Source organism: Gopherus evgoodei, chromosome 2 (genome assembly GCF_007399415.2).
Source record: "Gopherus evgoodei ecotype Sinaloan lineage chromosome 2, rGopEvg1_v1.p, whole genome shotgun sequence".
Lineage (NCBI taxonomy): Eukaryota > Metazoa > Chordata > Testudines > Testudinidae > Gopherus > Gopherus evgoodei.
In genome coordinates, this window is record NC_044323.1 from 42,159,490 (window position 1) to 42,185,822 (window position 26,333).

Below are 26,333 nucleotides of genomic sequence, written 5' to 3' on the forward strand. Positions count from 1 at the left end.
CACATGAATATAAGTTAGTCAGTAGAAGAGATGAGATCAGAAATCATAGTTAGTCAGTAGAAGAGATGAGAGCAGAAATCAATCTCCTGGCTTTCAGCCCATTTTATGAGGTGTGTCTCATTATGAGCGAGATTTTACTTGAGGTGTAGGCAGGCATGAGAGGGATGCCACATGTTTGAGTGTAATGTGAGAAGCATGATACTGAGGGCTTGTCTACATCAGAAAGTTGCAGCGCTGGTGAGGGAGTTACAGCGCTGCAACTTTGAGAGTGTCCACATCTGCAGGGCATCACCAGCGCTGCAACTCCCTGTTTGCAGCGCTGGCCGTACTCCCGTTTTGTCTCGGGTGTAGAGGATCCAGCGCTGGTGATCCAGCGCTGGTAATGCAATGTAGACACTCACCAGCGCTTTTCTTGACCTCCGTGGAATAAGCAGGTATCCCAGCATACCTGAGGATACCTCTCTGGTAATCAAGAAAACTCCTCTGCCCTGTGCTCACCTGACCCCTCCTTTAAATGCCCCGGGAAATTTCAAAAATCACCTTCCTGTTTGCTCAGTCAGGCGTGGAGAGCAATTAATCAATCAATCATTCAGCGACCATGCCTCCACGCAACAAACGAGCCCCAGCATGGACCAATGCAGAGCTGCAGGATCTAATTAGTGTGTGGGGAGATGAGGCTGTTCAAACACAGCTGCGCTCTAGAAGGAGAAACTACGATACCTATGGTCAGATATCGCAGTCCATGATGAGAAGGGGCTACGAACGGGACGCCTTGCAATGCAGAGTAAAAATTAAGGAGTTGAGGAGTGCATACTGCAAAGCCCGTGAGGGAAACCGACGCTCAGGAGCAGCCCCCACAACCTGCAGGTTTTACAAGGAGCTGGATGCCATTCTTGGGTGTGACCCCACCGTGAATCCTAGAAGCACGATGGAGAGTTCAGAGCAGGGAGACGTGGGGGATGGTGTAGAGGATGAATACAGTGATACTACTGGCGTTGAGGGGGACACCCCGGAGTCTCAGGACACAGGCAGCCAGGAGCTCTTCTCTAGCCCTGAGGAGACTAGCCAGTCCCAGCAGCTGGAAGCGGACGTTGATGAGGAAGCTGAGGATCGTGCTCGTGGTAAGTAGATTGCAATGCTTTGTGCTAGCAGGATTCTCGTTATGGCTGACTGCCAGCATGCCTAAACATGGAATAGCCCATTGATTTGATCTATGACATCTGTGTAATCTGCCTGAGTAATCTCTTGAAAAGTTGCAGCTAGATCTTGTGCAATGTGCTTTAACAAGTTTATAGGTAGAGCCACCGTGGTCCCTGTCCCGTTCATGCTAACTCGTCCGATCCACTGTGCAGCGAGGGGTGGGGGGACCATGGCCGCACACAGGCGAGCTGCATAGGGGCCAGGGCGGTATCCGCATTCCTGTAGAAGACCCTCCCGCTCTTCCTTGGTAACACGCAGCAGTGATATGTCTGGCATTATGAAAGCCTGTGGATAGTTTAGGGATAATTGAGGGCAGGTACCTAGAAGCACGGCTCCCCAGTGCAAGGCGCTCTGTTTCCTCTGCCCCAATCCACCAAACCCCCCCCCCCGCCCTTCCCAGCACGTAGGCATCCAGACGGAGTGCTTCTTCCCCCCCTTCCAAGCGGGAAACGTGTCCTGCGGGGTGCTTCTTCCTCGCCTATCCCCCCTTCCAAGCTGGAAACCTGCCCTGCTGTGTGCTCTGTCCGTCCACCACCCCCCCTTCCAAGCGGGAAACGTGTCCTGCGGGGTGCTTCTTCCTCGCCTATCCCCCCTTCCAAGCTGGAAACCTGCCCTGCTGTGTGCTCTGTCCGTCCACCACCCCCCCTTCCAAGCTGGAAACCTGCCCTGCTGTGTGCTCTGTCCGTCCACCACCCCCCCGTCCAAGCGGGAAACGTGTCCTGCGGGGTGCTCTGTCCGTCCACCACCCCCCCTTCCAAGCGGGAAACGTGTCCTGCGGGGTGCTTCTTCCTCGCCTATCCCCCCTTCCAAGCGGGAAACGTGTCCTGCTGTGTGCTCTGTCCGTCCACCACCCCCCCTTCCAAGCGGGAAACGTGTCCTGCGGGGTGCTTCTTCCTCACCTATCCCCCCTTCCAAGCTGGAAACCTGCCCTGCTGTGTGCTCTGTCCGTCCACCACCCCCCCTTCCAAGCTGGAAACCTGCCCTGCTGTGTGCTCTGTCCGTCCACCACCCCCCCTTCCAAGCGGGAAACGTGTCCTGCGGGGTGCTCTGTCCGTCCACCCCCCCCCCTTCCAAGCGGGAAACGTGTCCTGCGGGGTGCTTCTTCCTCGCCTATCCCCCCTTCCAAGCTGGAAACCTGCCCTGCTGTGTGCTCTGTCCGTCCACCACCCCCCCTTCCAAGCGGGAAACGTGTCCTGCGGGGTGCTTCTTCCTCACCTATCCCCCCTTCCAAGCAGGAACCAAGACATCCCACTAACATGGGAGAATTTTAAGCAAAAGTACTCACCCCACTGCTAGACATGTCAGCTTTCTTGAAGTCTACAGTGTTATGTGAGGTATGTGAGAGGGATGCTACCTACAGTTTACAGTGTCCTTCAAAAGTTGATAATAAACAATGATGCCCTGTGTTTTACATGTCTCTGTCTCTACTTTTTCTAGGCAACTCGAGTAATGCAGCTGTGTCACCAGCCTCACGTAGATTGCAGAATTTGAGGCGCAATCCTAGGAAATCAAAAGAGGAGCTGATCAAGACCGTTCTGAACCACTACAACAGGGAAAGTAGGAAGACTGAGGAGTGGAGAAAAAGTGAACAGGAATGGAGGCAGAGTTTACAGGAATGGAGGCTGACTGAAAGCAGGAGACAGGAATTGTCTGCCAAAAGAATAGCCAGGCAGATGATGAGACTCCTGTCTCGGCAAACCAAGTCTTTTGAGTCTCTTGTAGCCATGCAGACAAATATAAACCGTGATATCCCACAGCCTTCCCAAAGCACTGTTACTTGTCCCCCTGTGTATCCTCAAAATAGCTTTATGCAGCACCCAGTTCCTTATTATCATCAGCTGCCCCCAACACCTATTAGGTCACCTAGTAACCAAGATATGTTTAATTCTTACCCAGTGCACTCCACCCCAATCGTCCTGCAGCAAAGCAACGGTGACTTGCATCAGGCGGTTTCAATTGAGTAAAATAGGAAATATTAAAACATCTGAATGTACGGTGAACTACCCATACCCCCTTTCCTGTTTTTTACTGTATGACAAATAAAAGGATTTGGTTTGTATTTCTTTCCCTATGTTTTATTGGTGATAGAAATGGTTAATTATACACAGCAATGTAAAGCAAAGCACAACACATGCACCAATCATTACTGCTGGCTCTCAGCATCAAATTGCTCCCTTATAGCATCCCTAATCCTTGAAGCCCTTTCCTGGGCCTCCCTGTTAGCCCTGCTCTCTGGCTGAGCAAACTCATTCTCCAAACGTCTAACCTCGGAGGTCCATTCCTCACTGAACCTTTCACCCTTTCCTTCACAAATATTATGGAGGGTGCAGCACGCGCATATAACAGCGGTAATGCTGCTTTCCATCAAATCTAGCTTCCCGAAAAGACTGCGCCAGCGGGCTTTCAAACGGCCAAAAGCACGCTCCACAGTCATTCTACAGCGGCTCAACCTGTAGTTGAACCGTTCCTTGCTCCTGTCAAGCTTCCCCGTGTATGGTTTCATGAGCCATGGCATTAATGGGTAAGCGGGGTCTCCCAGAATCACAATGGGCATTTCCACTTCCCCTACTGTTATCTTGTGATCTGGGAAAAAGGTCCCGGCCCTAAGCCTCCTGAACAGGGCACTGTTCCTAAATATGCGTGCATCGTGCACCTTTCCAGGCCATCCAGAGTAAATGTCAGTGAAATGCCCACGGTGATCCACAAGCGCTTGCAGAACCACAGAGAAGTACCCCTTGCGATTAATGTACTCCGATGCCAGGTGGGGTGGAGAGATAATAGGAATATGCGTCCCATCTACTGCCCCTCCACAGTTAGGGAAGCCCATTTCTGCAAAGCCATCTAAAATGTCCTGCACGTTCCCAAGAGTCACGGTTTTTCTTGTCAGTGTTCGATTAATGGCCCTGCAAGCTTGCATCAGCACCATTCCAACGGTGGACTTTCCCACTCCGAACTGGTTCGCCACCGATCGGAAACAGTCTGGAGTTGCCAGCTTCCAGATTGCAATAGCCACCCGCTTCTCCACAGAAAGGGCATCTCTAAATCTCGTGTTCATGCGCCGCAGGTTGGGGGCGAGATCATCACAAAGTGCCATGAAAGTGGCTTTCCTCATACGAAAGTTCTGCAGCCACTGCTCGTCATCCCATGACTGCAGGACGATGTGATCCCACCACTCAGTGCTGGTTTCCCGAGCCCAAACGCGCCGCTCCACGGAGCAGAGCATGTCTGTTATTGCCACTAGCACTGTACTGTCTGCATATTGATGCGATTCAGTACCATTGTCCCACTCCTCAATGTCAGTCACACGCACATTTAGCAGCCTAAGGATTAGATCAACAGTAAGGCGAGATGTGCTGGCAATAGTCATTAGTACGGTATTCAGTACCTGAGGATCCATTCTTGAAAGATAATGCAGAAAAACCGCTTTAGAGTCACAATGCTGCCACAGTGCTCCGCATGTGTACCAAAGCAACGCTGGCCGTTGGAACAGGAACAGGAACAGGAAGCAGAAGGACAATCACACTTCCTTCCCCTTCCCACAAGCCCCAGCGCCGCTTTGGGACGAGGTGCCCTGTGGGATAGCCGCCCACAATGCATCACTCCCAACAGCGCTGCAGTGTGGCCACATCTAACAGCACTTGCAGCGCTGCTAGCAGTAGGTGTGGCCACTCTGCAGCGCTGGCCCTATACAGCTGTACTAATACAGCTATAACAACCAGCGCTGTAAAGTTTTAGATGTAGACATGGCCTTAGTTGGCAGTTCTGGCTGTGAAGGTCTTTAAGGCTTCATGTGAGAAGGTATACTGGGCCTCTGTGGTTCTAGGGTGAACCAATCCTGCCCTGAGCTTGTCCTTGTTAATTTCTTAACTAACTGTCAGGTGATGTATAACCTACTGACATTCCCTAAGGATGGGCTCAAAAGCTAGGGATCTGGTTTATGAATTCTGGCCTAAAAAGCTCAGAATGTGGGATATTTTAGGCAGGTTTTTTTTCCTCTCTGTTGCAGTTAGACTCAGTCATCTTTCAGGTAGTCTGAAGCCTTAGCTAAAGAGGTTCTTGGTGTTCCTCTGAGGTATTCTTTACTCTGGGGGGATTCTGCGTCAAAACATTCAAAATTCTGCATACTTTGTCAAAATAATGCAGTGTAATCACAGCAGTTTCAATGTTTTGGTAATTGATTTAAACTACAATATAGAAAAAAGTCATAACTGTTCAGCAGTTCCTAAACACATGAAAGTTAAGTTACAAACACTTGGTAACTAATACCCTGCACTCCAGTTATGATCTTGGATTTTCATTTAAATTACATTACAGAACACCAAACAGCTTCCCCTCCCTTCCCTCGCAAAAAAAAAAAAGGAATGTTATTTTTAAATTGCTCAGATGGGGTCACAACCCACAGTATGAGAACTGGCATTGGAGCAATGGTATGGAATAAACTTAAAATTGCTGTAAAGCATAACTTTACCGTACAGGTTCTCACTCTGTCTTTGATTATTTTTATTCATGACGTGTATATGGCCTTATCTAGTAAAAATCAACAACAAAAAAACATTGTCGCTATCAGCGCTTGAATCTTTAGCTCTTTTTGGACCCTGCCTTTGAGTTTGTGAAGTACAGTGGGGCCATGGTTACAGTTTAGAGCTCTGGGTGGTATTGCAATACAATACTTTAAAAAAAAAAAAAAAAAGCAAGCCCAAACTAAATCTTTATCTACACACTAGTTTCAAAGCAAGATAAGCTGCACCAGTGCAAGTCACTTTTTGTGCCTGGGCAGCACATTTACACTAGGGACTTCATTGGTGCAGTTCCTCTGGTGCAGCTATACCAGTGCGATAACAGTGGTAACAAAGCTTGAGGTGTATCCAAAATGTTGGCTGTGTGTCATCGTTGTTTCTAACAATCCATATTTACCTACAATTTTGTCTCCTGCCTTCTGATTAAGGTCAGATCACCTGGTTTGGCTATGAAAGCCCTCGTAGCTTCTGGGACTATATCCGAGTAGCTTGCTGTAAGGTTTCACACAATTGCATCTGCAGCATCGAGAATATGGAGAATGTCAGTTCTTCTAGAGCAAAGGTAAGAAATAAAGCATCAAGTTGGCTGCAAATTACATCAATTATTGTATGTACATCTTAATCTTTATTTTTGTTCACAACAGGAAAATATAACTGGTTAAGTTTATCCTGTAAAATCCTTCAGTTTGTTTTAAATAACTATTTATTTGGGAAGTTTTACAAATCATTGCCATGTAAATAGCAGAAAAAGAATGATAATCATTACAAACGTGAGCTTATTTTTTGTTTAGAGAAAAATAATGTAGGAATATAAATCTCATCAAATCTTTCTATTTAACAGAGTGTTTATTGTATAACAGGTTGAGCCTGTTCACACCATCCCAAATGTATTGTTTCTGGTGATTTTTATTAAACTGTGTGAAACTACTGACTCTATTCATATTTATCAAATCAAGCATGTCTATCAAATATTAATAATTTTTTAAAAAGAAGACGTGCTTTTTTTTTCCTGCAGGTTAATGTATTTTGTCTGAGTCCTGAATAAATGGTACCCAAATGCCAAAGTATCTTTGTCCTCTTTAATTTTTCAATAACATCTTCCCATTTATTTTGGAACCATTCTTCTCGTTTTGGGCTATTTTTCTTTTTCCGGTGAAAGGCTGTCAGTTGTCTATTGGCTATTAGTAGATGAGAGATTAGTTCTTTTCTTTGAGACTGTGTTTCCTCTAGGAAGCCCCAGGAGGATTACCAAGGGCGATAAATATACAATAATTGATAATGTTTGGTTATGAAGTGCATCCCAATACTCTCTGGACTTGTCCACTCCATGTGCATAAAATCTCTCTTCTTTTCACCACAATTTCTCCAACATTTGTCCTCATTCAATTTTTATATATAAATAAAATAATTTTTAATCTGACTGGCATACTATTGAAACAGTATCTTAAAGAAATTTTCTTTTATCATGGTACATGCTGAGGTTGCAGGTCCTGTTTCGCAGATCAAAACACATTCCTCTGGGGGTAATTTGTCTGTTCAAATCTTTCTTCCTCTGTGTCAGACGGGGGCATTTCTTGCTTGGGAAAGTTGTCTGCAAAGTTTGACAATGTTTTCTCCCCTAATTGACCAGAAGCCAACATTTCTTTTAAAGTTAGTTTCTGTATACTTTTCTAGAAAGTGGAGAAAATAATATCTAACTTGAAAGTGCCTTAGGAGAGTGGGCCAGTCTGACACACACTGGTTGGAGCCCCTATGTTCTCTCTTTGCCACAGCAAGAATGAGCTGCTTTGGAGATTAAACTGTGTGTGTCAGCTCCCAGCCACCCCAGAGTGTCTTCTCAACCAGCAAGCTCTTTGAGACTCTACCAGTCTTAGCCTTGCCTAGCAGGTAACAATCAATGAACTCCAGCCACTGAGCACCTCAGAGTTGTCTCTCTACAGTGTACAGACCGTATTACTTTGCATTCACTGAAGATACTCACTGCTCTTTTAAAGAGTTAGGGCATTACAGTTTAGTAACTTAATTGGGGTACTGCACCCTTCCCTTCAAGCACAACACTGAGTTGGTTTGTAGGAAAAATAGAATAAGTTTATTAACAAAATAATATAGGTTAAGTGATACCAAGTATAAGAAATAAAAACAGAAAGAGTTACAAGCAGACAAAAGTGAAAATATGTGTCTAAGACTGAAGCCATTAGTGAGTTACAGTCTTTGCCTAAGCAGGTTTATCACCAGTATCAATTCCAGAGACTTAGTTGAATGACCGAACATTCTGTGATTTCAAGAGCTCTGACCCCTTGAATCTCCCAAGTAATAGAAAACCTTGAGGTTCTTTCCTTTTTATAGTCCAGTAAACCTTTTGAAATGTATTCTTTAAAAAGTAAGCCCTAGGCCAAGCTTCTCTCTCCTGCTGGGGTGCAGGCACCATGCTGTCTTCCCAAAGTTATAAACTCTCCTTCAAGATGCAGGAAGACTTCCAGGGAATAGAGTCTCCATCCCCTGTTGAGTTTAAGAACTTCTATTTTCCACTTTGTAGGCTGTTGGCTTTGTTTACATTTTATGTAAATAGATCTTCATTGTCTCTGTCTGATCTGGCTGGTCAGACAAGCAAATACACATTCCTGTGTATAGGGCAGATTGGGATTATGCATTGTTTGCCAAACACATTTTAAGAACATAATTCTAGCTCATATTTATAACTTTGTACACAGCCCAAACATACATCATGCAAGAATATTAATGATCAGTAAGTTACTAATTTTCCAGTGATATATTACATGCCATCTTTTGGCTATATGTCATGACAACAGTGTGTTAGGTATAATAAGTTTCAGGGCCGGCTCAGGGTTTTTTGCTGCCCCAAGCTGACATAGAGTAATGAACTACAAATGTCCTGTGTCACAACCAGTTAAAGTTTTGATTTAAAAATAAATTTAAAAAGTTTCTTTGTTGAAGAGCTGGTCAACCATGTGTATTCCATGTCTCTCCCTATCTATAAAACTTACTTGTTCATGATTTTGGTTAAAATCTGGATTATTTGCAATGGGTATAGTTGGCAAGGGCAAATTAATTTTTTTTATTTTTAGTTCTTGATGGCTTTGAAATTGTAGCCATTTTCAAAGAATGCATATACATTTCTGTAGAATATTTTTTATATTAATCTGTGGTAACCAAGCATATTCCCCAATGGTTTTTCTTCAATAAAACCCAGTGATGGGGTGCTGTAGAGCGCCCCGAATCCACTATTTTTTTGAGCTGGCTGGTTTGATAATACCATAAAATACTTGGAACAGCTTCTTCATCCTGTTTAATAAGTCTGTACAAAATGTCTGCATTCACACTCAATCTTTTCTTATTCCGTATAAATACTAATTTTGTTTTCTATATTCCTGTTAAAATTTTATCTGGGATGATTATAGAAGGATTTTTGAACAATAAAGATGGCCTTAGCAAAATATTCATTTTGACCATGGCTATTCTTCCAACTGAGAAATTGCATAGTTCCACCAGCACTCCAAGCTCTCTTCATTTGCTGCTCTTGTAGATTGTTTTCAGACTTTAATTCCCATGTATCTGACAGAATTTGTTGCCTGTTTGTACCCTAATGTTTTCCAGAGGCATGACTCCTTAGAGGGCTGGCAAATTTATAGCTAATAGTTCAGCTTTAAAGCCAGACACTCCCAAAATCCTAGATTTCTTTATATACGAATTTTATGGAAATATTCAGGTTAAATTTTTTTTAAGTCATCAGCATATAATGTGTTCCTGCAAATTTTATTCCTGTGATAAATTCATTATTCATTATCCTTTGTGCAAAGGGCTCTATAGCCAATGCTTTTAAAAAAAACAAAAACAAAAACAAACCATACCTACTAATTCATCTTCCAATGATGCACATGTCAATTCCCTGTGAGGTGTATGTGTGTGCCCAGTGCACTGAAGTCGGAGACTTTTTCTCTTACCTGTTGGGGCAGTGCATGCACGCACCCTGTTCTGCCTCGTGCTGCTGCACAATGGTATAAAGGGAAGAACCACCCCCCAATCTCCCTCAGTTCCTTCTTACCACCCATGATGGTTTGCTGGACTGTTTTTCCTTGCTCCTGCAAGTTTTTCCTTGTTGTTAGTGTAGTATATAGTTGATTCTCATTTAATATCCAAGGGGTAGCCGTGTTAGTCTGTATCCAGAGAAGCAATGAGGAATCCTGTGGCACCTTAAAGATTAACAGATATATTTGAGTATAAGCTTTCCTGGGTAAAAAAACACTTCTTCAGATGCATGGAGTGAAACTTACAGATACAAGCATAAATATACTGGCCTATGAAGAGAAGGAAGTTACCTTACAAGTGGAGAACCGATGATGACAAGGCCAATTCAGTCAGGGTGGATGTGGTCCACTCCCAATAACTGAGGAGGAGATGTTAATACCAAGAGAGGGAAAATTGCTTTTGTAGTGAGCCGGCCACTCCCAGTCCCTATTCAAGCCCAAATTGATGGTGTTAAGTTTGCAAATGAATTGTAGCTCTGCAGTTTCTCTTTGAAATCTGTTTTTGAAGTATTTTGTTGTTGTTGAAGAATGGCTACTATTCAATCTCTCTGGATGTTCAGTAACAGATTGAAGTATTCTCCTACTGGCTTTTATATGTTACTGATCCTGATATCTGATTTGTGTCCATTTATCCTTTTACATAAAAACTGTCAGGTTTGGCCAATGTACGTGGCAGGGGGGCATTGCTGGCACATGATGGCATATATCACATTAGTAGTTGTGCAGATGAATGAGCCTCTAATGGTGTGGCTGGTGTAGCTGGATCCTGTGATGGTGTCGCTAGAGTAGATATGGAAACGGAGAAGGCAACGGGGTTTGCTACTGGCATTCATTTCTGGGTTAGTGTTTCTGTTTTGTGGTGAGTAGTTGCTGGTGAGTGTTTGCTTCAGGTTGGGGGGGGCTGTCTGTAAGCGAGGATTTGCCTGTGGGAGATCGTTTTCCAGGATAGGTTGTAGATTGTTGATGATACGCTGGAGAGGTTTTAGCTGGGGGCTGAATGTGATGGCTAGTGGTGTTCTGTTGTTTTCCTTGTTGTGCCAGTCCTGTAGTAGGTGACTTCTGGGTACCCATCTGACTCTGTCAATCTGTTTCCTCACTTCCCCAGATGTGTATTATAGTTTTAAGAATGCTTGATAGAGATCTTGTAGATGTTGTCTCTGTCTGAGTGATTGGAGCAAATGCGGTTGTATCTTAAACTTGGCTGTAGACAATGGATCGTATGATGTATCTTGGATGGAAGCTGGAGGCATGTAGGTAAGTATAGCGGTCAGTAGATTTCCAGTCTAGGGTGGTGTTTGTGACCATCAGTTATTTGCACAGTAGTGTCTAGGAGGTGGATCTCTTGTGTGGACTGGTCTAGGCTGAGGATGATGATGGGTGGAAATTGTTGAAATTCAGGTAGAATTCTTCAGGGGCCTCCTTACAGTGGGTCCATATGATGAAGATGTCATCAATGTAGCGTAAGTAGAGAAGGGGCGCTAGGTGATGAGAGTCAAGGAAGCATTTTTATAAGTCAGCCATAAAAATGTTGGCATACTGTGGGGCTATCGGGTACCCATAGCAGTGCCATTGACTGGAAGGTATAAATTGTCCCCAAATCTGAAATGGTTGTGGGTGAGGACAAAGTCACAAAACTCAGCCACGAGGTGTGCCGTGGCCTCATCAGGGATACTGTTCCTGACAGCTTGTAGCCCTTCCTTGTGTGGAATATTGGTGTAAAGAGCTTCTACATCCATGGTGGCCAGGATGGTGTTTTCAGGAAGATCACCAATGCATTGTAGTTTTCTCAGGAAGTCAGTACTGTAGCTAGGAGTGCCTGTAGTGTAGGGTCTGAGGAGAGAGTCCAAACAGACAGATAAACCTGCTGTAAGTGTGCCAATGCCTGAAATGATGGGGCATCTAGGATTTCCAGGTTTATGGATCTTGGTAGCAGATAGAATATCCCTGGTCGGAGCTCTAGGGGTGTGTCTGTGTAGATTTGTTCCCATGCTGTAGCAGGGAGTTTCTTGAGCAGATGGTGTAGTTTCTTTTAGTACTTCTCAGTGGGATCGGAGGATAGTGGCCTGTAGAATGTAGTATTGGAGAGTTGTCTGGCAGCCTCCTGTTCAAAATCCCTCCTGTTAATGATGACTATAGCACCTCCTTTGTCAGCCCTTTTGATTACAATGTCAGAGTTATTTCTGAGGCTGTGGATGGCATTGCGTTCTGTACAGCTGAGGTTACGGGGCAAGTGATGCTGTTTGTTTACAATTTCAGCCTGTTCACGTCTGTGGAAGCACTCTATGTAGAAGTCCAGTCTGTCATTTCGACCGTCACTCCTACTCAGCGTGTTAAATCAAGCAGGACCATGTGCCGGTGTGGCCTCACCAGCATTGGTTTTCCTCTTTGCTGAGCCTCTCAGCTGGGGTTCCTTTGACACTTCCATCGGACCCAGACCTGATATCTCAGGACTATGGTCACTTCTTCAGTCCCAACCAGGAGGAAGCTGATAGCCTGGATGTTCCATTGTTAACATCTCAGGAGGAGAGCTGTATTGTGGAAAAGACCACCACCCATTCGATTTTAGTCAGACAGGTCGAGGCACCTTTATTGTTAAAACAAGAATACAAGTATGCGTACAGGGAGAGACAGAAAATCCCATGCAAGGGAAAAACTGCTCTGCCCCTTACAAATTTCACCCAGCTTATAAAGGCTAAAACCGCAAAACGTCATATTGATTACGCAAGTTATTTGCTTATTTTTGGTAGTTAATATTGCAGATCAGCAGGTTATTTACTTTAAATTCAGCTTAGGGTATTTCCAGTTAGGGGCTTTTGCAATTACATTGTCTTATGACTTCTTGATTGCGAATACATATTGCACAAGCTATTAGCATATTGCATAGGTCAACATTTTGGCAGTGATTAAGCTGGTCACTTGACAATGCCACCTGGCAATTTTCTGTAGGCAAGCAGTCTTATTATGCTATATTTTGCTTAAAGCCAGACTGGCAGGAAAAGACCCCTGGTCCCTCCCTGCCCAGTTCCTCTTTTGTCAGTTTACTATACCCTATTTCTTAATATCTTGTTTCCTCCCCACCCAGTGCGAGACATTACTGATAAGCAAGTTAGGCCTGGATATAACGGCCTATAAACCAATAAAGCTAAAAGCATTTATAATTATTACAATATTATATTAAAATTACAGAGGCTTATATCAATGTCGGGAATCTGCAGCCGGGACTGATTTGCTTTATTATTTCAATCAGAGTCCCGCTGCAGTATCCGTGGCAGTGACAGCAAATTCTTAAAGGCATTGGTTAAACAAGATTTTATCAAAACAAAAGTTTACAAGTATTTAATTATATTCGAACCGTAGATGCTCATATTACTGTTGGGGACCTACCACTAGGGTACTTGATCGTACATGGTCTTCAATCAGAACCCGAGGGCAGGAGCCACACCAGTGACAGAAAGATTCTAAAGGCAGTGGCTAAACAAGGACAGAAAGCTACAAGTATTCAGTTATGTTTCAGGACCACAGATGCCTGTATTACTGTTGGGAACCCTCCACAAGAGTACTGTTTGTGCATTATTTTCCGACCAGAACCCTAGGGCGGGGTCCACACCAGCAACAGCAAACCTTTAGAGGCAATGGCCGAAGATGGCCTGAGTTGGCCGGCACTAAAGCTACATATAAAGGGTGGGGGGTTATGATTCCTTACAGCTGTTTAAAGGAGGTACAAGGTGTCATCTTGAATACAGTAACTCCTCACTTAACGTTGTAGTTATGTTCCTGAAAAATGCAACTTTAAGTGAAACGATGCTAAGCGAATCCAATTTCCCCATAAAATTTAATGTAAACGAGGGGGTTAGGTTCCAGGGAAATTTTTTTTCCACCAGACAAAAGATGTTTGTCCCGCGACCCGCCCGATGTTTGTTTGGTCATGTTCAGTCAGGATGCAAATTGTCCTGATATTTTGCACTCTTGTTTTTTGTTTTGTTTTGTTCTGCCATCAGGACACCACTCCCTGTCTCCCCCGCCCCCCTTCCATCCCTCCTGGCCTGTGGGACTCTTGGACTCCATTATTCTTATTTTTAAATTTTTTTCTGCTTTGCCATCGGGACTCCGCCCCTCCCCCCCATGTGTTCCAGTGCCACTTCCCAAGAGGTGGGTAGGTGTATCTGGGCCTGTCCTCTACGCCAGGTTCCCGCCCAGGAACCCTCAAACCAGTAGTTCTGGGCTTTGCTCTCTCAGTCCTTACTGCTCCTGCCCTGGACTGCTTCCTGCTCTTCAGGTATACACTCTGGGTAGATCAGCTCCAACTTCCCAGGGTGTGACTGCAGCCTTTCCCAGTAGTCGATCCTTTGTGTTGCCAGCTTCTTGGTTTTCATAAGTTTGTGTCCAGCTGAACCTGCCTGCACTCAATCTCCTGCTCTCTGGCTCTCCTTCCAGGGGCAACCTGTGGCATTAATAGGCCTACCTGGCCACCTTAACCCCTTCCAGACCACTCTATCACATGGACTATTTGTTATACCTGAAATAGCTTGGTCTTGCCTTTAGTTCCATCAGAGTCCACCTAGCAGCTATTTCAGCTTTCTACCCTTAATGCATCTTCCCTTTCAATCCTGGGCTACCTGTTCATTTCTCCATCTCTCAGTGAAAGTAGCTGCCTCAGTGGCAATTACCTCAGCCAGGAGAGTGGATGAATTACAAGCTTTAGTGTCTGACCCTCTGTACACAGTCCTCTACAAGGATGAGATAAACTTATCCCCTCATCTGAAATTTCTCACCAAAGTGGTCTCTCACTTCCACATCAATCAGACGTTAATAAATATAACTTCTTTCCCTAAGTCTCATGCTCATAAGGATCAGGAGAGATGCCACACATTAGATTTTAGGAGAGTTAGTGGTTTACTTGGAGAGAACTAAACCATTTAGATCCTCACAATTGTTTGTGGCCGTTGGACAGGATGAAGAGCCTTCCAGTCTCTTCTCAGTTTTTAATTTTGTTATGGATCTCCTTTTGTATACGTTTGTGCTATGACATGGCCAGTGTAACTCCATTAAGTAGGGTACTGGCTCATTCAACCATATCACACATGGCCTTTGCAGCCTTTCTAGCCTGTGTGCCTATATTCTGGTTATTTGCAGAGCTGTAACTTGGTCTTCAGTGCATGCAGGCTGGCATAATGAGAGGCAAATGTAATAGTATAGTGATGATGCCAGATTTGGGCTTGTTGTCCTTCCATTATTATTCTGGTAGATGCCAATCCCACCTTGAGATTGACTGCTTGTGAGCTACTTGAAGTGGATTGGACATGTGAAATCAATTGAAGAAGAATAGTTACTAACCTGTTCTATAACTATTTTTCTGCAAGATGTGTCATACAAAAGCTCCCTGACTTATGGAAGCGTTCTGTACAGGAACATCTTGTGTAAGTTGAATTTTGCGTAAATCGGGAACATATCTCCGACAATTACACGACAAAAAAAAAAAAAGCTTACAGAACTTGTTCCGTAAGTCCGGATTTCTGTAAGTCGGGTTTGCAAAACCCAGGGAGCGTCTGTACGTTGATTCCATAACCCACCCTTCTTTCCCTCTTTATAAGAGTCTATCTGATAAGAGAGAACTGAGGGGGTTGGAGATGGCTCTGCCCTTTATACTATCATGCAGCAGCACAAGGCAGCAGAGAACACGTGCATTGCCCCAACGGGTACCACTGAGGGAAAAATCTCCAACGTCAGTGTGTTTGGCATGCACACACCTGAAGTGGAATGGACATGCACAACACATCTTGCGAAACAGTTACAGAACATGTTAATAAACATTTTTCCCCTGTGTAATACAAATAGCGGAGATTTAGCTCTCTTGATTTGCATAGCTGCTTTTGGGCTGGCATAAAAAGCACTAATCTATTTAAGAGATAGGGGCCAATATCCATATGGGACTAGATATTAAATTGGTAGTTCCTCTATCATCTAACAAAAAGCTTTCTCTACACCAAGTGATAACAAAATACATGTTGTTTTTATTTGGCACTACGAGTTATTCCAAGGATATATGGATATTATGTACCATTTGTCTATCTTTAATGAGTCTAGTTTGATCTGGGTTTATATAAACTGAGAGCATGGGCTGCAGTTGGTTAGCTAGTATTTCTGCTAAAATCTTTATAATAATTCAGCAGGGAAATGGGCCTAGTAAGAGTTGCGTGTATAATTTAAAAAAAAATAACTAACAAAATGACTTCCCACATAATTAATTGCTGGTAGATTTGATATAGTTTGGAAGTAACTTGACCTGATTGGGGTAATCTTATCTGTTGCCTAATTAAAACGAACAGATTGTTCGGAATTATTTCCTATCTTTTGAATTAGGACCAACTATCATATAAAAAATTCTTCTTTTATTGACTGAAACACGAATTAAATCTGGGCATGTTCTACAATAGTCTGCTAAAGCACTTGAGTGTGTGTACATAAGTCCTTACTCTCTGAATACAATTTTTAAACTTTTGATATGGATGTATGAAAACAGTGATAGTTGGAACTGTTATAATTGCTCTCTTTTGGGGAGCAACCCCCCCCATTGGCCTAGATGATCACAGTGATCCCTTCTGGCCTTAGAATCTGTATCGTGTGAAGAGACTGTGTATAATCTAAAGTATCTGGTCTCTCATTCATGAATATTTTGTTTGGAGCACGAATATTTGGTTTGGAGCATGCCACCTGTTTACTGGTGTTTGATTTGGGTATATTTGACTGGCACCAGAGAAAAAAATTAAATTTAGAAAATATTATAACCTGCACTGCCAAATATTTAACAGCACACAGAAATTTAGCTTTTAAAATCATATATAGACACACCATTTTATAATATAATTCTGTGTAAAAGTATTGATTAATAAACAGATTTCAGTGATTGCAAAAATGCAGTTTACAAGGAGTTCCAAAGTAACGGTATGTTGCAAAACTTATTTACAGAAATAGGTATGGAAAGCTGCCAAAGCTTTCACATGTTTTCATTAAATTAGGAATATTTTGTACATCTGAGTGAAAGTTAGCCACTTCTATATTCTTGAAGGAAAAATTGCTACTTCAGAATTCTTATTTGAATACTCCTGTGAAATGTGAGAAAGATGTTTTGTAGTTTTGTTTTTTATTCCTGTAGTCACGTATACATTAAATACCAAATTTATATTTTTAGTAGCAAATTGGGTAGTGGCTTTCCCCCTCCAGTTGTACTGGTCTGATTGTTTTCCAGGGGTTCAAATAAACAGAATGCTTTTTAGTACAGTATGTGATTTAAGTATTTGGTATTGTTTCTTCCTTTCAGGGCAGAGCGTGGATCAGAGTGGCACTTATGGAAAAACATCTGTCAGAATATATTTCTGCAGCTCTAAGAGACTTCAAAACAACCAGGTCTTAAAGTCCTTTTATTTGCTTAATGCTAAATTTCAAAATGTTGCTTAGGAAAAAGACCTGGGTTTCGGAATGAACTTGGTACTTGATCTATTTAAGGATAAGAAGTAAATAGCAGAAATGGTGTGTTCAATTTGTATGAGGGGTATCCGTTGCTGCCTTTGCAGACTGATCTAGAGGCCTATATTTATTTATATATTAGCATTGGCATAATTGAAAACTTGTATATTCCTCTCTGATGATAAAAGTTTTTTTTTTTTTTTTAAATGGAGATTTTGGAGAGGATCATGAGATAGGAAACTAAACTTTGGAAGTGGGGTTGGTGCTTGTTGCCTACATAAAGGTAGAAAATTAAACATTGGTCTGAGGTCTTCTTCTCAAGATAGAGGAAGTGCCATTAGATTAAAAAGCCCTCAAACACAGTGAAAGAAGTATTTACATTTGTCCCAGTTATTGTGGAGAATTTCCCCAGGCATAATTTAGGGGGGAAAGGAAGAGACTTCTGGTAAAGTATTTTAAAAAAGATAAAGGGAAAGGTTAGAATTAATGCACAGCTGTGAAGTACTGCTGTAAAATGTAATAACTTTGGTTATATTTGATAATATACCAATTATGTAGTTTTATTGTCTTAATAAAAGAGAACGCAATAGTGGCTAGGAACTCTAATATGAGCTTATAGTGTGATAGATATGGTATCAAAATATGTTGCTGCTGTTTTGGGTTGTTCTTGCAGGGGCTTCATGTCATAGATCAGAAGGGTCTCTGTATACAGAGCTGAGACTGCCCCTATAATAATGCGAGTATCAGGCCTCACAATATCAGAGAGACTTGAATAGACTGGAGAATATTCAAAGAATGGCAACAAAATTGAGTAAGGGAAAATAATTTCACTAACACTTAATAATTTCTGTAATACATACTTTTTGTGCATGGAACTCAAAGTGCTTTACAAATCTTAAATTGCACCAGCATCAGGTAGATGTTGTTCCATGTACAGATGAATTAACTGAGCCTTCCAGTCACATGCTCTTTGCTTAAAATTATAAGCATTTATCCAGGTATACTTACACTTGAACTGTGTGAGAAATTCTTAAAGCACTTAAGCATGTCTTTTGTTGTTGTTGTTTTTAAAGCCCAACTCTTGTTTTATTTATTTTTCTTCTAAAGAATTTTGTTTAAAAAGAAAAGTCTTTGTTCATGTCCAGTAGTTTAACCTGCTAGGTGATAGAAAACAATAATTCTTCTTCGAGTGATTGCTCATATCCATTCCAGTTAGGTGTACGCGCCGCGCGTGCACATTCGTCGGAAAACTTTTACCCTAGCAACTCAGTGGGCCGGCAGGTCGCCCCCTAGAGTGGCGCCACCATGGCGCTCCATATATACTCCTGCCGGCCCACCCGCTCCTCAGTTCCTTCTTACCGCCCGTGTCGGTCGTTGGAACAGTGGAGCGCGGCTTAGCTGACCTCCACTTCCCTAGCTACTCGTTTTCTCGTATATAGTTATGCAGTTATAACCCTTTTATATATATATTTGTATGGTTATACGTGTTTTCTTTGCTAACATGGTTAGTTTAGTTAGCGGGGTTCAGGAAGTAGCCCCTTCCATGAGCCCAGTGCCGGAGCCATGCATGGCTCACCGGGTTTTAAAAGGGGCCCGGCCTGCCAGAAGCCGCGGCCGAAGAGAGATCTACATGACTCCTGTTTGAAGTGCCTCAGGGAATCACACTTGACAGATAAGTGCCCCATTTGCAAGGCTTTTAAGCCGAGAACAAAAAGGTGCGGGACTTTCACTTACCCCTCCACCTTGGGCGCCGAGCGATGTTCAAGCGGCGGGCAGAAGCACCTCCTCGGCACCGGACCCCGCCGGTACTACCAAGGCCTTTCGGCACCGGCCGTCGCCGGCACCGATGTCGACTCGGCACCGCTCCCTTCTTCCGAGGTCGAGAAAGCCTACGATTCCTGCTGGTGCCTGGCGGCTCCCCGGCACGCGCCGTGGTTGAGCCCCCTGCTCCCGCTGCTTCCGTGCCACCTGCATCGCAGCCAGAGAGCTCGCCTAAGTTGCGTTTCCCGGCACCGACACCTGTAGAGGCACCGATGACATCGGCACCGTCGATTCCAGTCCCCCAGGGCCACTGAATCCGGTGCCTGGCAGCTCCCCGGCTCGCGCCGTGGTAGAGCTTACTGCTCCTGCTGCTTCTGTGCCAACTGCACCGCAGCTAGAGAGCTCATCTGAGATGGTTCGCCCGGCACCGACGACGTCGGCACCGTCGATCCCGGTCCCACGAGGGCCGTAGAATCCGGTGCCTGACGGCTCCCCGGCACACGCCGTGGTTGAGCTACTGCTCCTGCTGCTTCCGTGCCAGCGGCACCGCAGCCAGAGAGCTCGTCTAAGTCAGATCGCCCGGCGCCAACACCTGCTACGGCACCGATGACGTCGACACCGTCGATCCTGGTCCCACAAGGGCCGTAGAATCCGGTGCCTGACGGCTCCCCGGCACGCGCCGTGGTTGAGCTACTGCTCCTGCTGCTTCCGTGCCAGCGGCACCGCAGCCAGAGGGCTCGTCTAAGTCGGATCGCCCGGCACCAACACCTGCTGCGGCACCGATGACGTCGGCACCGTCGATCCCGGTCCCACAAGGGCCATAGAATCCGGTGCCTGACGGCTCCCCGGCACGCGCCGTGGTTGAGCTACTGCTCCTGCTGCTTCCGTGCCAACGACACCGCAGCCAGAGAGCTCGTCTAAGTCGGATCGCCCGACACCGATACCTGCTACGGCACCGACGACGTCGGCACCGTCGATCGTGGTCCCACAAGGGCCGCAGAATCCGGTGCCTGACGGCTCCCCGGCACGCGCCGTGGTTGAGCCACTGCTCCGGCTGCTTCCGTGCCAACGGCACCGTAGCCAGAGGGCTAGTCTAAGTCGGATTGCCCGGCACCGACGCCTCTGAGGCACCGACAACGTCGGCACCGTCGATTCCAGTCCCACAAGGGCTATCGAATCCGGTGCCCGACGGCTCCCCGGCACGCGCCGTGGTTGAGCGTATTGCTCCCGCTGCTTCCGTGCTGACGGCACCGCAGCCAGACAGCTTATCTAACTCGGATCGCCCGGCACCGACACCTACCGAAGCTCTGATGACCTCGGTACTGTTGATCCCGGTCCCACGAGGGCCGTCGAATCCGGTGCCTGACAGCTCCCCAGTATGCACTGTGGTTGAGCCTGCTGTTCCCTTCACGCCGGAGACGTTACCAACGGCGAGGGCTCTCAGTGCCATGTCAGAGTCAATGCTGCCTGACCCCGGCACTGCCGGTGCGGGTAATACAGTCTCTTCAGGTGACTGTCCTCTGTCAGCACAGCAGAGCGGCACCGTTCATGATCACGGTCCCGCAGACACTCCAAGTCCTGTCGGCACGACGGACACCACTGGCAGTCCCGGTGCTGTTTTCCTCGGTATTGGTCGCACTCGCTGCACCGGTCGGTATCCCGTTCGCCGACCCGCTATCGGCACCGTTCCGACTCCTGGCACCGTGGCAGGTACCCTGGCTCCTGTAGCCTTTCCCCGAGCCTCGAGATCTCGGTCGACCTCCCGACACCGTTCTGGTTGCGGGTCTGGATCTCGTTCCAGGTACCGATACGCCTCCCGGTGCCGGTCCCCGGTGCCGAGTTGGGCAAGGTCCGAATGAGTCAGAGGCTCTGCCTGTGCCTTCTTTTAGTACCTCCATGGCCGTCCGGACACGCATCCGTGTCATCCCATATGCGCAGATTTTATGCTCAGGACCACGATCCTGATATGATGGCCAGCGGGCGCCAGCCCCGAAGCAGAAAGAGGCTTGGCGAATGAACCTGCTTGGCCGCCAGGTGTACTCTGCAGGGGCCCTGCAGCTCTGGGTAGCCAAGCAACAAGCCTGGCTTAGCTGCGATAATTATAGCACCTGGGTGAAGGAGTTTCTCCCTCAAAACTCCCACCAGGAGTTCGCTGCCGTCTTGGAGGACGGGGGAAAGAAGGTTCCCAGAGCGTCCCTCCAGGCCTCGTTGGACGCAGCAGACTCTGCGGCCAGCACTCTGGCCTTGGGTGTCGCCATGAGGTGTATTTCATGGCTTCAGGTTTTAAACCTCCGGCCGGAGCTGCAGTATGCCATTCAGGATTTACCCTTTGTTGGTAAAGGCATCTTCGCGGCAGAGACAGCCCCAGACTGCGAAGTCTGATGGACAATAGGGTCCTAATGTGTCTCAGCATGTATACGCCAGCGACCAAACGCAGGCCTTTCTGGCCCCAGCCGCCATACTCTGTGCCTAGCCAGAGGCAGAACTCTGGAAAACGGCAAGGCCAAGGTGGTCGCAGACGACCGTCAGGACCCCTAAAGAACCAAAGTCAAGGTCCCTCGCAATTACCACTGGGACCAAAGACGGACCTTCCAAGGTTCGCCTGAGGGCGGTGTACCACTCACAGGTCGGGATCCCGATCCCGCTTTTTCCTGGCATGGCCCCAGTTACTTTCAGATCGCTGGGTCCTGCGCACGATGGAGCATAGGTACCACCTTTAATTTGCTCCAGCCCTGTCCCCCTTCAGCGGACGAAAGGGGCAAGGGGTTTTACTCCCGTTATGCCCTAGTCCCCCACTCGAACACAGGTCTCAGACCTTCCTGGTCCTGCACGGACTCAACCGGTTTAGGATAAGGTTGAAGTTCTGCATGGTATCCCTGGGAACCATTATTCCACCCTTGCCTCCTGGGGGCTACTATGCCGCCCTGGATATGAAGGACGCGTACTTTCGCAATGCCATCTTCCCTCCGCACGGGAGATGCCTCCGCTTTATAGCCAACGGTCAATGCTCCCGGTTACGGCCATAGTCGCCGCCTACCGTCGCTGATGTCGGATATGCGTTTTTCCGTATCTGGGCGATTCGCTTATCCGAGGAGACTCTGAGACACAAACCACTCAGCGCGTGGGCATCGTCCCGGTCTTATTCACAGGTCAAGGCCTGCTGTTTACTATGGAGCAATCCACTCTGGTTCCCACGCAGAGGTTGGGCTTCCTAGGGGCTGTCCTGGTCTCCTACCTAGCCGGAGCCTGCTTATCACAACTGCGGTTTTAGGCGATGGCAACAATCATCTGAGGTCTGAAGGCTTTCCCAACGACCTCAGCTCGTTCTTGTCTCAGTCTCCTGGGTCTATGGTTGGCCGCAAGTTTGTAACCAAACACGCCAAGCTCCGCCTCCGTCCTCTCCAAGTCCGGCCCACCTCGGCGTACCGCTTGGACAGGGAGCCAATGATCATGGTAGTCACCGTTCCCTCGAACGCCTTGGGCTCCCTAGAGTGGTGGCTAACTCCCTCCTTGGTGTGGACAGGGATGCGGTTTCATCCGCCCCAGCCCTCACTGCCCCTGACGGCGGACGCATCATCTCTCTGCTCGAGTGCTCATGGTCACCTCCGAGCTTAAGGCCTTTGGTCTTCTACGGAGCTGGCATTCCTCATCAATGCCCAAATATGAGAGTAGTCCGCCTGGCATGCCAGGGGTTCCAGCGGCAGCTGTGAGGCCGTTGTATCTCGGTGTTTACAGCCAACACAACGGCCAGGTGCTTCATAAGTATTCAGGGGGGACATAGTCCTCCCCCCCTTTTTTTTTTGTCAGGAGGCCATCCATTTCCGGGTCCTTTGCATGGCCCACTCGATGGAGCTGGCGACGTCCTTTCTCCCAGGCGTTCGGAACGTCTTAACTCTTTGACTCAGCAGGTCTTTCCTGTCTTACGAGTGATCACTCTGCCCCGTGTGAGGCGTCCCGCTTTCCGGAAGTGGAGATGTTGCCTCACACGGACCTGTTCGCTCACCGCGAGAGCAGGAAATGCCAGGTGTTCTGCTCCTTCCAAGGTCTCTCCGCGGAATCGATCTTGGACGCATTCCTGAGGCCGTGGAAAGGCCAACTGCATTATGCCTTCCCACTGTTCCCACTGGTTCATTAGGTCCTGCTCAAACTCCGCAGGGGCAGAGCGCGCATCATCATGATCACTCCAGAGTGGTCCAGGCAGCACTGGCATACCACGTTGCTCGGCCTGTCAGCCCAGACCTCATCACTCAGGGCAACGACAGGCTTCGTCACTCGGACCTGCAGCCTCTTCGCCTCACGGTGGCTCCTGCGTACCTGAGTCGGGGTGACAGACAGCCTTCCACCTGGTCAACGTACCGGGCCAGGTGGAAGCGTTTCCTTTACAGCTGCAGTACGCTCGATCTTGCTCCTGCTGAGGTCTTGATCCCCTCTATTTGGCCTGCCTCTGGCCTTCAGCGGCAGGACCTGACGGTATCATCGCTGAGGATACACTCAGCAGCCATCTCTACCTTCCAGCAGGCTAAGATGGACGTTCAGTGTTCTCACGCTCTATGGGTTCGAGGTCCTTCAAGGGCTTGGAGCGCTTGCACCCTCGGGTGCGCCGCCCAGCCCCGCCCTGGGACCTCAACCTAGTCTTGGCCAGACGGGTCTCTGAGATCAGAGCTCTTACGGGGGTTCCGCCGTACACTAGGTTTCACAAAGACAAGGTGCAGTTATGACCGCACCCGGCTTTCCTCCCTAAGGTGTTTTGGCCTTTCATGTTACCCTCAGCTCAACGCAATGGGCGCAACCGTTGCACTCCTTGGACATCTGTGGAGTGCTCGCATTATATTGTGCTGACAGAACCATTTCCTAAGGTGCCCCAGCTCTGTCCCGGTAGTGGGCCAAAGGGAGGGCTTGCTTGTTTTCCTCTCAGAGGATCTCACCTGGGGTGATGGCGAACATCCCCACTTGTTATGATTTGGCTCATATTTCCCCAAGCCACATCACCGTGCATTCTACCAGGGCTCAGGCTTCATCTGCCGCCTTGCTGGCTCGTGTTTCTACCCACGAGATCTGTCGCGAAGCTCCATTGGTCCTCGGTCCATACCTTTGCTTCGCAGTATGCCCTGATTTAGCCGTCAAGAGAGGCTGTAGCCTCTGGCTCAGCAGTTTTATTCTGCCACATTTCACTCCGACCCCACCGCCTTTGTAAGGCTTGGGATTCACCTAACTGGAATGGATATGAGCAATCACTCGAAGAAGAAAAGACGGTTACTCACCTTTGTAACTGTTGTTCTTCGAGATGTGTTGCTCATATCCATTCCACACCCGCCCTCCTTCCCCACTGTCGGAGTAGCCGGCAAGAAGGAACTGAGGAGCGGGTGGGCCGGCAGGAGTATATATGGAGCGCCATGGTGGCGCCACTCTAGGGGGCGACCTGCCAGCCCACTGAGTTGCTAGGGTAAAAGTTTTCGGACGAATGTGCACGCGCGGCGCGTACACCTAACTGGAATGGATATGAGCAACACATCTCGAAGAACAACAGTTACAAAGGTGAGTAACCGTCTTTTATGATTAGCTGGCTGTTTCATTAGTTTTTCTTTTTTAGAAAACAAACCTTTATCACCATTCATTTGGAATATGAGGAAGTTCCCAATAACCTTGAGATGTATACAGTGTCTATGTTTCAGTAGACCTTTTAAAATTAATGTTTGTTATACATTCAACTTATGAAATTACTTTTAGTAATCTTGAAGTTTTGGCGCTGGAAATTTTAGATTTCCAGTTACTCAGCACTAAAGCAAAACATTTGGGGTTCCCAATCCATAAGCAGCAGAGGACTAAAACAGTGATTTCCTGTGTGGAGCTATAGAATTAACTGAATTTTCATATAAATTTGTGTATAATTATGTCAATTTCAGTTCAATTATCCAGAATTATTATTTAGCGATTTATTTCTTTAAGTTTTTTTAATAGAGATGGCCAACATTTTCATACATGAGTTTCTAAAGTTAGGCACTTAAGTAAGTGGCCTGACTTTAAGGGTGCTGAGCATCTCCTGGTGCTATTAACTTCAGTGGGAGATGGATGTGGTTAGCCCCTTTTGAAATCAGGCCATTTATTTAGGTGCTAAAATGTGGATTTTGCTGTTTTACCCTAGGCCCCAGTCTTTCAATGATCTTTCATGCACTATGTGAGAGTCTTTTCCTATGGCAAGGAAAGGCTTCAGCAGTGGGGAGGCAATGGGACACTACGCTGCTAAAAATAGGAGCGTAGACTGCTAATATAGTCAACTGTTGAAAGTTAAATCTGAATACTGGGTCTTAAAATTAACTTTGAGTGCAATTAAGAAATATAGATGAAAAAGGCTTTTACAGTAGCATCAATTGTCATTCTTTCAGTAGGCATGACACACATTCTCATTCACAAGTAAAACTCCAATTGTGTCTTTGTCTTCCTCTCTCCCTCTTTCTCTCTTTTTGGGGGCGGGGGTTGTTGTTTTTTTGCTTATCCTTTTCTACTGCTATTTCTCAAGGGCATGAAATTAGACTCCTAATACATTAATTAACATATATCTAGTTATTTTGTTTGGCACTGTCTGGATTTGATACCTTTTAAAATAGTTTTATCATTATGGAGCACTCCCCTGTTCCCCTCTTGAATTTCCTGCTTTATAGTGATCTCTTCCTTTGCTTTACCAGAAGTGAAATATGAATGCCATCTGGGTATCCAGTGGCTGTTTTCATTTATTTGGATTTTAAGTCTTTTTTTTAAATAACTTGAATAGTCAATAGGATAGCTGAATTATTATTTAGAACAGAGATTGGTGCTCATTTGTGTGTGTGTGTGTGTGTGTGTTGAAAACCATTTTGTTTCTTGCAGGAGATTTTATGAAGATGGAGCAATTGTCCTGGGAGAGGAAGCAAATATGCTTGCTGGCATGCTGTTGGGACTCAATGCTATTGACTTCAGGTATTCAGTTTGTCTAACAGGTGTTTAGTTATATTTTTGAATCATTTGTAGATCCTGGAACCTTAAACCAGTTTTCAATGTAGTTAAAGATGTCTTTTTCATATACTGTGCCTAGCACAATGGGGCCCCAATCTGATTGGAGCCTGCATATGCTGCTATAATACAAATAAATAATATCCTTCATGAAAGAGAATATCAACTGTGTGCTCCAACATGGATTTTGGCTTGTGTATGCATGCTGCTTCATTTCTTTCCTCTTCTGTCGCAGTGTATTAAGACAACAAAAACACACACTTCTGTGTGTCCTATATTAAACTTCAACTAATGATCAGTTGCTGATATTTTGATGCATTGAGAAAGACCACTTTTGCATCACATCCATTATTCTTCA

At 46.0% G+C, this 26,333-nt stretch overlaps 1 protein-coding gene across 1 annotated transcript in view; it reads left to right on the forward strand.

The window, feature by feature from the left end:
• Positions 1-26,333, forward strand: part of RUNDC3B (RUN domain containing 3B) — a 187,937-nt gene that overhangs the window by 55,821 nt on the left and 105,783 nt on the right. Inside the window, 3 exon segments of the mRNA XM_030550481.1 lie at positions 6,146-6,279; positions 17,082-17,167; positions 25,853-25,942. Of these exon segments, the coding sequence (XP_030406341.1) occupies positions 6,146-6,279; positions 17,082-17,167; positions 25,853-25,942 (310 nt within the window).